Below are 16,975 nucleotides of genomic sequence, written 5' to 3' on the forward strand. Positions count from 1 at the left end.
GCCAGCACTCTATCAACTATGACACCTAGCTGCCCTTCCGCTATACCCCTCCCCTAGACAAACTTTCTGCATTGGGTTTGCAAAAAGTAGGGAGATACTATCCCTAGAAAATGGCCAAGGGTTACAAGATGAAGTCAGAAACTAACAGAAGGCAAAAATCTAGAGCTGAGCCACTCTCAGAGGATTCTAGATGTACAACTGGAAGGGACCTTAGAAATGATCATCCAGGGGCAGCAGGTGGCGAAGTAGATAGAGCTCTAGCCTTGGAGTCAGGAGGACCTGAGTTCAAATCTGGCCTCAGACATTTGACACTTACTAGCTGTGTGACCCTGGGCAAGTCACTTAACCCCAAATGCCTCACCAAAAAAGCAAAAAAAAAAAGAAGAAGAAAAAAAGAAATGGTCATCCAGCACCAATCCCCCACCCTCACTTTACAGATGAAGAGTCTGAGGTCCAAAGACCAAGAAACTTGCCCGGTGTCATGCACTAATGCAGAATTTGAACCCAAGTCTTGCTGACTCTACCTACTCTACTACACTGCTGCAATACTTTAAAGTGGTCCTACTTCTCGACCTTGATAAATGGAACCCAGCTTGGTTCTTTAGTATGTGGGGTTATTTTGCCATGTGGCAAGAGTAGAAAGGCATTCTTGACTTCTAAGCATCTTGCATCTGCACAAAATGATAGGTGGCTTCATTGGACTCGGGCAGATGTTCCAGGGGTGGTGAGGTGAGGTGGAGCTCTCTTTGGGCCTGAAGTGACTTCCCTATCCATGTTTCAGAAAATGATTTTGTCCTTGGAAATTTTGAAGGGTCTTACTCCTCACTTGCTTGTGGCTTCACATAAGCTAAATAGATCTTCCCGTTTCTCCTTAAAATTTGATTGTTAGAAAACCTGTCTCTTAAATGCCTCTGATTTCATTTGAGAAACTTTTGGAACCGTGATAGCCTCCTTTTGCAAGAAGCTATTAAGATAAATGTGTGTCCCCTACCCCTACTCCTATATCCCTCTCTTTGGTCTCATGGAACTTTCTGCTTTTCCATTGTGTCTTTGGATAAGTTAGATTCTGTGTGTCACCTTGTTTTAACATGAAGAGGCACGAGGGGGACGAACTGGGGATGGGGGTGAGCTCTCAAACAGAATAACAGTGTTAATGGCTCCTTAAATAGGAGATCTTCAGGGACAGAGATTCCAATAAAAGTTACTGCCTGTCTGACTGGTATATCAGTGTCTCTGAAGCCTCCAGGGGCAGCCTATCTTCTCCCAATAAACTTCCGTCTCCCCATCTTCCCTCCCCCTTCCTCACCTTGATTGCTGTAAGAGGCCTGGCATGAGACCTAAAGGACTTGAAAGCAAGCTTAATCCCTTTCTGGTGGATAGGAATGAACTAATGGGTGGTTTTCATCAGATTATGGTAGCTTTCCTTGAAGGGATAATGGTGAACTATGGGAGGGATGTCAGTTATTTCTAAGGCTGTAATTGTTGGAGGCTGATTGAAAGCTGCTCTAGGTGCTTTCTCCAGGGGCATATCTTTTTAAGTTGTATTGAAAATGCCTTTGATTTATGTAGAAAATGACAGTGACAATCACCAGATTTGGGAGGGGACATGACTTCAGACCCAGAGATATTTAGTACCTGTAGGAGTTTTTGTTTTAAAATTTTAAACCTAGTCACAAATCAACTGAAATATTCATTTTTTTAAAAAGTCATGTGTTGTTTGTTGTTCCGTTGTTTTCAGTCTTGTCGACTCTTTGTGATCCCATTTGGGGTTTTCTTGGCAAAGATACTAGAGTGATTTGCCATTTCCTTCTTCAGCTCTTTTGACAGATGAGGAAACTGAGGCAAACAGGGTTAAGTGACTTGCCCAGGGTCACACAACTAGTAAGTGTCTGAGGACAGATTTAAACTCAGATCTTACTGACTCCAGGCCCAGCACTCCTTGCACTGGGCTTTCTAGCTGTCCTAAAAATCATGTTATAAAGCTCCAAATTTTTTACAATTTTTTTAAATGTTAACTTTCACAAAAAAAGGGAAGATAACATTTTCTTGTATCTCTTTCAGATCTTTCTCCTGTGTATTTGTCAGGTTACATTGTGGTTGTTTATCGCCAACAGAGTTGTAATCAGCATATATATTCTAGTCCTCTTTTCTTTACTGTGCATTATTACTTGATAAACTTTTCCGCATTTCTATGTAACCTTCATATTTGTTCTTCTTTATGGGGTATTCCCATTACATTCATAAGCCATTTCCTAGTCATTAGGTATGTGGGCTATTTTTTATAGTTTTCTATTATGAATGAAGCTGGTAGAATGAGGAAGGAAGGAACTAGCTAGCATTTATTAAAGGCCTGCTGTGTGCCAGGCACTGTGCTTGGAGCAGGGTTTGAGAATCATTGGTTCAAAAAGTAGGAACATTTTTTATAGCTCTTAATAGTGTAGCAGTAGAGCTTTCAACACCAGGCCCTAGTTTTCATCATATTTATTAAAGAGACCAGAAGGAACATTAAAATTTCAGGCTTACTACATTGAGCAGCAAAAGGGTGTTGGCCTCCAAGGCAGTTAGAGGATAACCATTCCAGCATATTTTATGCTAAGAGGCTGACCCAAGAGTGGAAACTGTGTCCTTGCAATCTCCAAGTTGTAGATTTGTTATCTCCTATTTCCTGTGACATTATCTGCACACAGTGCCCACTTCAAAGCTGTCTCTGCTTATGGGATGTGAGATGATTAAAATGCTTTTCAATTTATGGGGTTTTACTTTTGAGTAAAACCCACTTCTGTGGCTTTTGACTCTTACTTTTCCCACTCCTTGTATTTGGATGGGGAATCCTCCACCGACCTGCCTATGACTTAGTAGGTAAGTCCTAGGGAGGTAAGGCACATAGAGGGCTTATAAGTATCAGAAATAGTATCTGAAAACCTGAATTTGCTGATTCCAAGCCTAACACCCTAATTCATAGTATCACTGCCTCAGAAGCCACACAGGTCCATATACGGTACTCCCAATGAAAGCCTAAACCCCCTAGGTGATATGTAGGATGAACTACTTGCACTATGTAGTGACTTTCTAATCTAGTATTACAAAACATAACTAATCCTAGACCAGTCCTAGAGGGGTTTAGTTGAGCCTACTTTCTTTGGCCTGTGTCAGAGAAAATGCTGAGTAGGAAGGAAACAACCAGGCCATTGCCTGTTTTAATCTAAACTGAGTTGCTGAGATCTGAGTAAGCTCTTCATTTCTTTAAGTTAACACAGATACTAAGGAATCAGGGATCTGAGACATCAGAAACTTAGGGTCAGAGTAAGGCTAGGGCCCCTGGACTCCACGTCTTCTAAGATTCCTAGGGAAACTAGATTTGGAGCCAGAAAGAACCTTCAGCCACCTAGTGCAATTCCCTCATTTTACAGATCATCCTCTGCTGGCCTGGAGCAAAGCATTGGTGCTTAGGGGGCAGCTTGGTCTCTGCCAGTATTAAATCATAGACCAGTTTTGAAAGAGGCCACCATGCAGGTGGCAGCCTGTCCTCTGGGCTGTTTCAGTAATGGGTGGCTTAGCTGGGAGAACCACAATTCCCTTCACTGTGGAGGAGGGAGAGGAGAGAATACAGTAGAACTTCTCTGGCTTTCCATTCAGCTCTTTATAAAGCATTGTATCATGTCTCTTTTGTAAATAGTCCTGTGGAACTTGCTTGCTGGTGGCATTTGTCTTTTTTTGCCCTTTCAGACTGGAATGACTGTAAAACCCTAACCTCGAAAAAGATTCATCTCCCTCCTCCAGACAAAGGACTCAGGGCTGACCTCTGGCAGTTCCAGATCCCAGCCAAATAATAAGTGACCTTCAGTCTCTCTGTGCTCTGGTCATTTGAGGAGAGTGTCACAGGCAGTTCAGAACAGTGAGACCATCTGGGTCATTTTGGGGGCAACACAGTATGAGATGCCAGAGCAAACAGGGAGACATAGTCTGACAAGCCGGGGCAGCTTGGTATATGTAGCAAGCATTTCCTCTACCCCTGAGATTAGGGAAATCCTCCCAGATATTAGAGAAACCTCTAGGTAGATGAGCCATAGCAAGACTGCCTCCCATGTGGAATAAATTTTCAGAATTTCCTACTTGAGAAACTACAAATCATTCCCTATCCTTGTCAAGTAGAGATCTGTGGTAAAAAAAAAAATCAAAATCAGCTGTCCATCCTGTTGGCTACCAGCAGCAACCAGCCAACTTAAGTGGGTGGAATCTGCTTTTAAAAATAAAAATGGTTGTTACCAGGTTAAGTGGTGGGTAATAAGGGATAGGAGGTAAGAGAGACGCTGGGGAGTGATAATGATGTTAAAAAAAAATCAATAAAAATTTGTGGGGGATAAATGCAATCTGCTTCCTGGGGCTTATTTTTATTTTGTTTTTGCTTTAAGAAAAAAAAAGAAAGAAAGAAAAGAAAGCAGTGTTCTGCTGGCAGATAGTCCCAGGCGGACATTGTGCCAAGTCCAAGGAAAAGTTCTTTGTAAAATACGTTGGCTGGCCTAATCTCTCAAGAGTGACTTATGTGCATGCCTCAGTTAGAGTAGATTCCTCCTGACCTCCCAGTGACCTGAGCCCCTGGAAAAGAGGAAGCCACAGAGACCTGAGGAAGCAAGGCCTGGCCGATTTGAAAGAGAAGCCACTGGAGGGCATTAGTGCCTTTTTCTCTTTCTCTCCCACTGAGCTGTTCTATGGCCAAAAGGGAGGAACCTTATTTGGGCTTTTTATTCTTTCCCCCATCCCACCCCTAACCACCTCCTTGTAGCCAGTAGACTTCCCTGCCCATGAGATCATGGTAATCCCATCAGGGAAGAAGCAGTGTGTCTGCTTTACAGATGAGGAAACCGAGGCTTTGAGAGTAAGATTTATTCATTCATACCAAGTATATAAGTTACTGAGCCAGGGACTCCAACCCAGGTTATGTGCTAGTAGCATATTAGTCTCCAGTTAGGATGATTTTTTTTTTTTTATGAGTAGGCTTTTAATTCTCCCAAGCCAGGATCTGTAGAGCACACTGGTACAGAGAGTATGTCTGTGATCCCCTGCATGCTGGAATTGTGACCGTGCTGTCCAAGGGCAACCTCTGTGGGTCCAGGTCCTTGTTCTGTTTTCTGGTCCCTGACCTCCTCAGGAGATAGGTTGTCTGATTCTGCCAAGCCAAAGAGGCGCTATCCTTGCCTGCCCTTTCAGGCCACTGACCTCTATTGCTGAGCCTAGAGAAACTGCAATTAGCATCAGAAAAGCAGGCCCCCTTCAGTGTGTAGGAGGAGGTCTTCCCTTGGGAAATATTCTCTTTCAATCTCTCTCTCTCTCCCCCTCCCTCCCTCTCTCTTTCTCTCCCTCCCTCCTTCCTCCCTTTCTCTCTTTCCCTCTTTCCCTCTCCCTCCTCCCTCATTCACTTTCTCCCCCTTTTTTTTCCCCTTAAAGTATCATTAATGCCTATGTGTGAAATCATATCACATCTCTACGCCTCAATTTCCTCATCTGTAAAATGAGAGGATTGAACAGTTTGGCCTCTGAGGTCTTTTCCAGTGCTAAATCTATGGCTTCTATTAGAAGGGACCTTCAAACCCTCTAACCTAACTTATTCATTTATAGATGAGGAAACTGAGGCTTGAAGGTTTGGGGGCAGTGTGAGATAACTTGCCCAAGTTCCCGCAGCTAATTACTGCCCGGGGCAGTATTTTGATTACTGATCCAAGCTAGCTGACTTCCCCCTCCAAGCATTTATTAAGCACTCGGTATGTGCTAGACACTGTGTCTAGCACTAAGGAGACAAAGAAAGGCAAAAACTTGATTCTCTTCCCTCAAGGAGCTCCCAGGACTAATTAAGGGAGGAAAGGACTAATTAAGTACCTACTATGTACCAAGCACTGGCTAATACAAATACTGCCTCATTTGATCCTCACAACAGCCTTGGGGGTAGGTGCTATTATTATTCCCATTTTACAGTTGAAGGAACTAAGGCAGAAAGAGGTTAAGTGATTTGCTCAGTGCTACCACACCACCAGCAAGTGTCTGAGGCGGAATTTGAATTCGGGTCTTCCTGACTCCAGGCCTATTGCCCAATCCATTGCACCACCTAGCTTCCTCTACTTGGATGGACAACAACTCAAGTAGCTGTAAACAAATGAGACAGAGAGAGATCTGAGATCTAGGTAGCTATATATAGATCTAGGAAGATAGCTAGAAGGATCTCTCAGAGGGAAGGTGGGGGGACCTGGAAAGGCCTCTTGCAGATGGCATCTGAGCAGAGTCTTGAAAGAAGCCAGGGAAAGCAGGTGTCAGAGGTGAGGAGGAGGGCCAGCTGAGTTGGGAGAACACAGGCTGTGAGGAATAGCAGGAAGGCCAGTGTCCCCATAGAATAGACAGAGAGGGGGAGTAGTGTGAGAAAGGTGTGTTTTGAGCCTCTATGATTCTAGAAGGACAATAGGGTTCCCCAAAGAAAGAGCATTAAGTTGCTGAAACTGCCCCCAAAGGCACAGTGGGTCTAAGCTCCCAATAAAGTTTAATTTTTCATTCTCAGGACCCAAGTGTAAATGTTGCTCCAGATCTAGTCTGTGGATAGCTCATGTCTTCACTGCTTAGAGGGATCAGGGGTTAGGGTACAGTGTGGGGTCTTCCCCCCCCCCCAGAAGCCAGGAAAGTTGGCTGACTCCTGCCTGTCTTTTGCAAGTCTCCAAGGGCTCCCTTTTCTCCACCACCTCCCCCTCCTCTCCAAAGGTAGCAAAACCAGCACTTCCTCTTTTTTTAATTAATTTTTTTTGATTTATCAATAATCACTTCCATATGCTTTTGAGTTTAAAATTTTTCACCCCCTTCCTCCCCACCACCCTCCCCAAGATGGCACATAATCTGATATAGGCCATACATTTACATTCATATTAAACATATTTTCACATTAGTGATGTTGTAAGTAGAAATTAAAATCAATAGGAGGAACCATCAGAAAGAGGAAACAAAACTCAACAGAAGAGAAAAAAATAACAATTCGGCTCCCATAGTTCTTTCTTTGGGTGTGGATAGCATTTTCCATCACAAGGCCTCTGGAGATGTCTTAGATCCTTGTATTGCCAGGAAGGGTTAAGTTTATCAATATTAGTCATTGCACAACGTGGCTGTTATTGTGTACAATGTTCTCTTGGTTCTGCTCACTTCACTCAGCATCAGACCATACAAGTCTTTCCAGGTTTTTCTGAAGTCAGCCTGTTCATCATTTCTTATAGCATAATAGTATTCCATCACATTCATATACCACAACTTGCTCAGCCATTCCCCAATTGATGGGCATCCTCTCAATTTCCAATTCTTTGCCACCACAAAAAGAGCTGCTGTGAATATTTTTGTACGTGTAGGTCCAGCACTTCCTCTTTTGAAGCACAATTCCAAACACAAATTCCTGATCCAAGGGAAGAAATGTCTTTGTTACTGTCATTACCCCCAACATAGTTGGCTGGCTTCTGGAATTCTGCCTGATGGATCACTCACTGTGTGTTTGTAAAATACTGAGGTCAGCACCTGCAATAACTCTGTCCTGGACCAGAGAGCTAGTTTGGGAAAAGGATATGTGAATCTGGAAAACTCCCTTCCCCCCACCCCTTAAAGTACACATTTGAGGAAGAGAAAGGAGTGTGGCTGTGGGGAAGTTATGGTTTTCTCTGGTGTTTTAGAATGCACATGACCCTCCCAAGACCCGTTTGTAGGTGACTCCCCCCAAAGAATTTTTCTTGCATCTGGTGTCTGGGCAGATTGGAGATAAGTCAGAGACAGCTGAGTCAGATTTGTACAGCCTGGACAATGGGCTGTTCACCCTGATTCATGATTGTGACTGGGGGGAAGAGAAGGGGAGGGAAGAGTGGTATGCCTGTGAACGTGCAGAAGCCAAGCAACTAATTATAGCACTCGCTCAGACTGCATCCCTTAAAGGGAAGCACATTGTTTGATGTTTAAAGTCAGCCTCCTGAGAACAGAATTGGCGGGGAGGAACAGAGTAAGACAAGGAAGAGCTAGCTTATTTATAACTCTTAGGGGGAGACTTCTGGCCTAATTTTTATGTTCCTTCAGACTGCCTCCCAGAGTCATACCCTGACCCTTGAATCTTAATTTCATTGAAGATCGTATGAGCTCTGGGTTGGCAAGGGGTGAGCTTCCAGATAACAGCTGGGAACAGAGAGGGACAGCAGGACCCCAGCTGCTACCTCTATAGCCAACAGGCATGGGTCTGGCTCCCACCTGGGATAGGGTAGCTTAGCAGCCTCCAGCTCAGATGTTATGTCTCTGGATTCCCTGAGGTACAGGGGGCCTCCTTCCCTCCCACCCCCAGGCCCTTATAATATAGTTAAATGTCGAGACTTTCCCTGGCAACTAGACTAGATGCTCCCCTCACTAAGTGCAAAAACTTAGGTACCAGTCTTCCTTTCTCTCAGATTTGAAGGAGGAGTACATTTAGTGTTTATTGTGGATGAAGGCTAAGGAAGGTAAGCTAAGGAAATTTTGAAATGGAAAATATTCTCTTTTGTGATTGAGTTAGATGTAGTTAGACTACTTTTTTTTTTTTTTTTTGGTCTGGTAGTTGGTACTGGTAAATAGTATTGAATCCAGGCAGGGCTAGAACACATAATGCCCAGTTTTCTTTCCATCCTACTAGTATGGTTTGGTACATGGAGTGCTTGACATGAGTCAAAGGCCTCAGGGTTCAAATCCTGCTTTTGAGACTGACCTGGTAGAGCCTCGGTTTGCTCATCTGTAAAATGTAGACGATTCTATTTGTACTACCATCATCACAAGGTGTTTCTGAAAAATGTACTGTGCCAACCTTAAAAGCACCGGAAAAGTTCAAGGCCTTATGATTACCCAGTTTGAGAAAAAACACAAAGGCTAGGTTCATGGGAAATTGCTGAATAGGTTGAACTTTTTATTAGAGGCCAGCAGCTGCTTTCTCTTCCTGAGGCTTATTAGTGAAGTGTGATTTGTGTTTCTACTTGGGAATATCAACTAGTTTGCATTGCAGTTCTCTCTCATATCTGGAAGAAGGAAATGAAGAATTGGCCAATGATTAACAAGGAGCATAAAGCACAAGGAAGTCTTCCTTAAAATTTTCACCTATAGGGTCAGCTTTAAATTTGTAAGTAGCAACCTGAAGATGAGGGTAAGAGAAGAAGAAAGATACCGTCTTTTGATTGACTGTTAGCAATGGGAACTTTGACCCCAGAGTGATTGCTTAGGGCCAAGAAGGGAAAGGGTAGCAAGATGGCTTAGTGGATAGAGCACTGGGCCCGGAGTCATGAAGACCTGAGTTCAGATTTAGCCTCAGACACTTACTAGCTGTGTGACTAGCTGTGTGTTGGGCAAGTCACTTAACTTCTGTTTGCCTTAATCCACAGGAGAAGGAAAGGGCAAACCACTCCAGTATCTTTGCCAAGAAAACCCCGTGGACAATATGGTCCATAAAGTCACAAAAAGTCAGACCCGACTGAACAACAGCAAGCAGAGGGGAGACAAATAGCTGTTAGAACTTTGACCCCCTATTCATTTTCTAATCTTTGTTGATACCATAAGGGCATTGGGGACTCCCATATGTGCTGTGTCTAACATGTGGATGTTGGTATATTGTGCAGGCTTCCCGGATCTTTGATTTTGCACCTGTGGGTGCAGCTCCTGCATCTTAGTAGGCTTTCAGGATTTGCTGTGGATGAAAAAAATAAGCACTGATTCACTGATACTTGGTCTACAAATAAGAGTCTGTCATTGGGCCTTTCTGCCCATTAGGACTTGCCAGCTAGGTAGAAGAATTCTGTGTCATAGCCATTGAGAGCCCAGAGTTATCCCCATGCAATGAGACCTTGAATTCAAGGTGAGATACTTATTAAGTGCCTTCTGAGTGTTATGTGCTGGGTTTTGGGGGGATTTTTTTCTTTTTTGGATTGGGGAAAGATCTAGAGTTTGGGTTGGTCTGTGGACTTGTGATTTCATCAGGGCATTCCAAAGTCCAGCCTTTTTAATCAGTCATTGCTGCAAATCCCCAGCTAGTCTTCTGATTTGTGGTCTGAGAGCAGAGAAATTCTTAACCTCAAAATCTTGGATAGATTTCAGGGAGTGGGAAATGAGGGAGAAAAAAATACATCTTTATTTTTACTAACTTCCAATTAAAATTTATTGTTTCCTTCAATTATGAATGTAGGCAACAACTATTCTGAGAAGGGTTCCACAGTTTTTACCAAGTTGCCAAAGAGGGGCCGTTTAGAGAGCTCTATCTGGAGCACTGGAAGGTAGATGGCTTGTTCTTGACCCCACCTCCAGTGGGCTTTAGCAAAAGAAGTTCATTGTGCATCACCCCCTTTCAAGGACTTTCCATCCTAAGAGCCCCACTTGAGATTCCCTGATCCCTCCCCCTATTCCTCTATCTCTTGCCTCGGGCCCTTTGTACAGGCTGTTCCTCCTGCCAGGAATGCATTCCCTCCTCACCACCACCTTTTGGTAGTGGGACCACTCTTCAAGGCTCAGCTTCCCAAGGGAATCCTTTCTTTCATTCCTCCTGGTGATTGGAGATCTCTCCCTGCATATACTTGTTATTTATATCCCGCTTCTTGAGAATATGTAAACTCTTTTATAGGTCAGGGACAATTTGCCTGGAACAGTGCACAGATCACTGGTCCTAGTGTCAGGAAGACCTGAATTCAGATTTAGCCTCAGATAATTACTAGCTGTATGACCCTGGGCAAGTCACTTGACTTCAGTTTGCCTCGGTTTCGTTACCTGTAAAATGGGGATAATAATGACACCTACCTCCCTGGGCTGTTGTGAGGATCAAATGAGATAATGATAGTAAAGCACTTTGCACAATGCCTGGCACATAGTAAACTCTATATGAATTCATAGTTAGCTATTAGAATGATGATGATGATGATGATGATGATGATTATGATAATTGTAAAGAATTTAGCACATAATGTTTGTTGTTGTGGTTAAGTCATTTTCAATCATGTCCAACTCTTTATGACTCCACTTGAGGTTTTCTTTTTTTGGAGGGGGAGGCAAGCAGGGTTAAGTGACTTGCCCAGGGTCACGCTGCTAGGTCTGAGACTGGATTTGAACTCAGGTTCTCTTGACTCCAGGGCCAGTGCTCTATCCACTATGCAACCTGGCTGGTTTGTTTGTTTGTCTTTTGGCAGAGAAATTGGAGCGATTTGCCATTTCCTTCTCCAGCTCATTTGACAATAAGGAAATTGAGGCAAACAGGGTTAACTGACTTGCCCAGGGTCACACAGCTACTAAATGTCTGAGGCCCAGATTTGAACTCAGGAAGATGAGTCTTCCTGAGTTCAAGCCTGGCACTTTATCCACTGTACTACTTAGTTATTATTATTATTACTATCATTATTTTCCTAAGTGCTTGTAAAATTGAATTGGGTTGGATTAGATTGGATCCCATCACCCAGCACTACTGGTTACAACACCAGGCTGTGTTTCCTAACCACTGGTGATGCAAAGACAAAAACAAAGCAGTCTGTGTTCTCAGAGGAGCGTCTGCTTTATTGGGGGAAGACAGCATGTTCAGAGATAAGTAAATGTGGGGTAATTGGAGGAGTGAGAGAGCGCTTAACTAACCCTTGGCAGGCTCAGGGCAGTTGGCTTGATGTTGATGGCACCTGAGCTGAACTGTGAGGGAAGATAAGCCTCCTGAGAGGCCGCTGGCACCGTCCAGTTTTAGAGGCACCTAGAGTGGAGAAGAGGAAGTAAGCCAGCAATGCAGTGACTCACATGATTGTGAGGACTCAGGCTGAACTGTGCTCCCCACCTCCAAAGGATGCAAGTTGCAAAATGGGACACGTTTTTGAATATGGGCAGTGGGAATTTTTGACACTGCATATTTGTTACAAAGGTTTTTTCTTGTTTTTAAATTAGGTGAGAGAGGAGAGAAAAATAAATACAGGTTAAATGAAAAACAAAGTAAATAAAAGTTTTGTGGGTTTTTTTTTAAGTCAGTGAGCAAGATTTTACCTTGTCCTAAGTACTAAGGATACATAGAAAGGGGGTGGGGGGCGGCAAACCTATCCTTAAAGAGCATGCAATGGAGGAGACAGTGTGTAAAAACCAGGTGGATAGAAGATAATCTCTGTCAGATGTAGCCAGTGACCACAGATGGAAAACAGAGTATCATGAGGAAGCAACAAGTAGATCCATCTATAAGAAAACTGGAAAGGTAGAAAGGGGCTTGGTTATGAAGAGCTTCACATGGCCAAAAGGAGGTTCTATTTGACCTTGGAGGTAATGGGGAGCCCCTGGAGCCCACTGAACCATCAGGTGTCATGGTTAGACCTACTCTTTGGAAAACTCACTTTGTCAGCAGAATGAAGGATAATTGGAGTAGGGGAAAGACTAGGTGAGGAGATGGGGGCTACTTCAGTAAACCAGGTGGGAGGTGATGAAGGCCTGGCCCAGAGCGGTACCTATGTGAAGGAAGTAAGGACGAGATTTGGCAACGTGTTTGAAGTTTGGATTGAGAGTGAAGAGTAGACACCGACGTTGTGGGCCTCGGTCAATGGGAGATGAGGTAATGATGAACAATTCTGGGTGAATATTGATTTGAGTCAAATATGCAGAGGTAATAGTTGAGAGAAGATACACACAGTCTCGAGGGCAGCTAGGTGGAGTGGTGGACAGAGTGCCAGGCAGGGAGTCAGGAAGAGGTGAGTTCAAACTCAGCCTCAGATGTTGACTAGCTTGCCTGGGCAAGTCATTTAACCCTGTTTGCCTCAGTTTACTCGTCTGTAAAATGAACTGGAGAAGGAAATGTCACACCACTCCAGTGTCTTTGCCAAAAAACACTCAAATGTGGTCAGGAAGAATCATACACAAACAACCACATATTTCTCCGTGTAAGATGATATGGAGATGATAAATAAGGCCTAAAAAGTGACTTGTCCAAGGCCCAAGTGATAAAACTCAAACAGCCCTGCTAATGCCCAGTGACTACACCGTGTAATGGGTAGGAGAAGAATCTTTAGCACCTCCAAAATACACAACATGGCTCAGTATAATAAATAAGCAAAACACTCTATCTATAGCCCAAGTTATCTAGGAGGCAGAGTAGTAGGTAGATAGAGGGCTGGACTTGGAGTCAGGAAGACCTGAATTCGAGTCCTGCCTGAGAAAACACTTACTAGCTGTTTAGCCCCTGCAAGTCACTTACTCTCTATGTGCTTAACTTTCCTTATCTGTAAAATGGAGATAATAACTGTACCCTCCTCACAGTGTTGTTATATGTAAAACATTTTGCATATATATATGAGTGTTATGATAAACTGAATGAAAGAAATCTCATGCACATTTATATTACTGGATATAGGAAGGGAAGGTAATAAGCAAAGCATTTAAGTTACATAGTGCCCTCTACGTGCCAGGTACTATGCTATGTGCCTTATAAATATCTCGTTTGATCCTCACAACAATCCTTGGGTGCTATTATTACTATTCCCATTTTACAGTTGAAACTGAGGCAGACATTTTAAGTGACTTGCCTAGGGTCACACAGCTAGGACGTGTCTGATTTGAACTCAGGTCTTCCTAACTTCAGCATTCTCTACCTTGTTGTTCAGTTGTGCCTGACTTTTTGTGACCCCATTTGGGGTTTTCTTGGCAAAGATAATGGAGTGGTTTGTAGTTTCCTTCTTCAGCTCATTTGACATATGAGGAAACTGAGGCAAACAGGGTTAAGTGACTTGCCTGGGGTCACACAACTACTAAGTGTTGGAGGTCGGATTTGAGCTCAGGTCTTCCTAACTCCAGGCCTGGCACTCTATCCACCCAGTCACCTACCTGCCTTTCTAGGTACCTTACTGTCTTTCAAATGTTGGGGAGATGTTCTTAAGAATAATTTTTTTTAAAAGTCTGCTTAAGCTGTTGCTGAATTCATACTAGCTTTATGTTATATATTTTCTCAATAGATACTAAATACTACGACTGTGGGGGGAAGAGGAGGATATAGATTTTTTTTAATGTTTAATATTCTTTTTTTAAATGTTGAGTTCCAAATTCTCTCCCTCCTTCCAGCCCTTTCCCCACCCATTAAGACAAGCAATATGATGCCCATTATACATGTGAAGTCATACTCTGCAGAGTTTTTTGACAAGAATAAGTTCTTATACTCAGAGGCTGAGAACAAGTGCAATAGTGGAAAGAGAACTGGATTTGGAGGTCAGAGAACCCTGGGTTCAAATTGTGCACTTGCATCCTTACTAGTTGATGCCCCAGGACAAGCCACCTCATTTTCCTTATTAGTAAGCCCAGGATGATAATACTAACACTATAAGCAGCATGGCCTAGTAAAGAGCTAGACTTGGAATCAGGAAGACCAGAATTCAGGTCTCCCTCTGCCAGGTGCTGGCTATGTGACCTTGGGCAAGTCGACGTTCCATGCAACCTTCAAGGACTATTAAGTTGCCCAAGAAGATCTGCATTGATTGAACAGGTTCCTCACCCGGAGTTTTCTATACTTATGAAGTTATAAGCAGGATGGGTCTGCTTTGGAAATTACCTATGTATATGTGTGTCTGTATGTATATGCATGTATGTATACACACACAGAGTAACATGCAGTTCCCACATTTTTGTCTTCTGAGGTCAGATATGTAGTCAGGATATCCATTTACTGTGGTTTCTGGAAATGTGTTGGGGTGGGGGGGAGAATAGGGACTTTTTGGAAGCTTATAGCAGTAGTTTTCCTAGCTAGCATTCTCAGTCAAACATCCCAGGTAGGTCTTCCTCGTGTTTTTACCCTGGCCTTCATGCTCCACCATGAACCCACTTTAAAGCCATGCCTAAATCCTTGTGTACTTCATGGCCTTTCTGGGCATAATGAGTCTTCCATCTGTCTTATTGGGAGAGTTTCAGACACCTTCTTGTCTGTGTCCCTCCACCTCCTCCCTCCCCCAGGCAAATTTGAAGAGAAGGAGGACCGAGTGCCGAAACTGGAGCAGATGAACAGCCTGGGCCTCTTGTGCAGCTACCAGCTGGTGCTGAGTAAGAAGGAACTTCTCCAGACGGAGCTGCTCCTCTTGGAGGCCTTTGGATGGAACCTCTGCGTGCCTACCCCAGCCCACTATGTGGATTACTACCTCTTGTTCTCTCTCAGCCAGAAGGACCTCTGCAACAATTGGCCTATCTTCTCTTTCTCAAAAACCAAAGGTTTCTTAGAGAAATATGCCCACTACTTTCTGGAAGTCTCATTACAAGGTAAGGAGATGAGAGCCCACCCAGGGGCTGGGAGAATGCCAGGGGGTTGGCCCAAGGCTTCTGTCCCAGGGTAGAGGTGGATGAAGGCCACATGAGATGGTAGCCATTGATCAGCTTAGGGCAAAAAGAGGAGTCGTAGAATGAAGAATCAGCATGGAAGTAAGGAGTCCCAGAACTCTGCACCAGCGTGGCTCTTTGAACCTCAAATGAAAGGGGTGTCCTCTAAAGTCTCTTCCATCTCTGACTTTATGATCCCAGCTGACTTGGGGCAAAAACCGCTTCACTTCTGGGTCTTGGTTTCCTCATCTATAAAACGAGAAAGTTGGAATAGATCTAAATCCTAAGCTAAGATTCTGATTCTGAAGCAGAGGCCAAAAGCAAGAGAGTGACAAAATTAGTCAAATCACTTCAGGAGACAGCAGCGTCTTTATAAAAATGTGATCACTTTTGTTCATCAGTTCTCTCTCTGGAGGTAGATGAGCATTTTTCATCATGAGTCCTTTGGGATTGTTGTGGGTCGTTGTCTTGATCAGAGTAGCTAAGTCTTTCACAGTTGATCATCGTTACAATATTGCTGTTACTTTGTACAGTGTTCTTCTGGTTCTGCTTACTTCACTTTGTATCAGTTCATGTAAGTCTTCCCATATCACCTTCTTTTTCCAGTGCAGCTCTCCCAGTGACCCATCCCTTATAACACAGAGTGAAAAAGTAAGGGAGAAAAATCAGTTCAGTTTGACTGACACATCAATCACGTGTGACAATGTGTGCAGTGTTCTCCAGCTGTATGCCTTCTACCTCTGCAGAGAAGGGGAGAGAAGTATATTTTCTCACCTTCTCCAAGGCCAGGCTTGATCATTATAGTCACATAGCATTCAGTTTTTTGTTTCCGTTTGTTTTAGGGATCATTGGGTATATTGTTTTCCTGGTTTCACTAACTTGATTCTTCATCAATTCACATTAAGACTTCCTATATTTCTCTGAATTCAGCATATTCATCATTGCTTTCAGCACAGTAAGAGTGCATTATATTTATCTACCATAATTTGTTTAGCTCTCCCCCAGGAGACGGCCATCTACTTTGTTCCCAGTTCTTTGCTAATACAAAAGGTGCTGCTATGAATATGTAGGACCTTTCATTGTGTCGAACCTCCTCAAGGTTCACGCTTAGCAGTGGGATCTCTGTGTCAGATAGTATGGATATTTTCATATTTATTCTAGCATCAGTCCAAATAGGTAGCAGCACCTCAAACATCTAATAAGAGCAGTACTGGAATTAAAAAAATTCGCTCAAGGGTGCTTCCCACTGAATCACAGAAGGCAATTTCTCAGATATCAGTGTTTAGAAAACAAACATTAGATATTAGAAACACACATTAGAGCTCTGTCACTCTACAAGTCTAAGACGACAAGAAACAGTTCAGTTACTGACCCGAAGGCCAAGACCAGCCTTACCTTCCTCAAACCAAAGGAAGAACAGAACTTCTTCCTCCCTTTGCCTTATTGGAGCTTGAAATTGTTCAAAGAGTACAAAGTTCTTTTGTTTCTCAGGAATGGTGCTTGTTTCTAATCAAATGCCTGGGCAGAGGGGGTTCAGAGACCGTTAAAGCCCCAGGGCAGGGGTGGGGAACCTTCCAGGCCACATGTGGCACTTTGACTGAATAGAAACTTGAGGCTGCACATGGGGCCTCCAGGCTGCAGATTCCTCACTCCTGCCCTAGGCCTT

General features: G+C 43.5%; 1 protein-coding gene across 2 annotated transcripts in view; it reads left to right on the forward strand.

The window, feature by feature from the left end:
- The window catches only part of CCNJL (cyclin J like), a 51,509-nt gene that overhangs the window by 30,665 nt on the left and 3,869 nt on the right, over positions 1 to 16,975 (forward strand). For both annotated transcript variants that reach the window (XM_027841838.1, XM_027841837.1), the window contains one exon: positions 14,953 to 15,252. In XM_027841838.1, coding sequence (XP_027697639.1) covers positions 14,953 to 15,252 — 300 coding nt within the window. The remainder of the gene's footprint in view (positions 1 to 14,952; positions 15,253 to 16,975) is intronic.

This window comes from Vombatus ursinus, unplaced genomic scaffold (genome assembly GCF_900497805.2).
Source record: "Vombatus ursinus unplaced genomic scaffold, bare-nosed wombat genome assembly UNPS02014863.1, whole genome shotgun sequence".
In the NCBI taxonomy this organism is placed as follows: Eukaryota; Metazoa; Chordata; class Mammalia; order Diprotodontia; family Vombatidae; genus Vombatus; species Vombatus ursinus.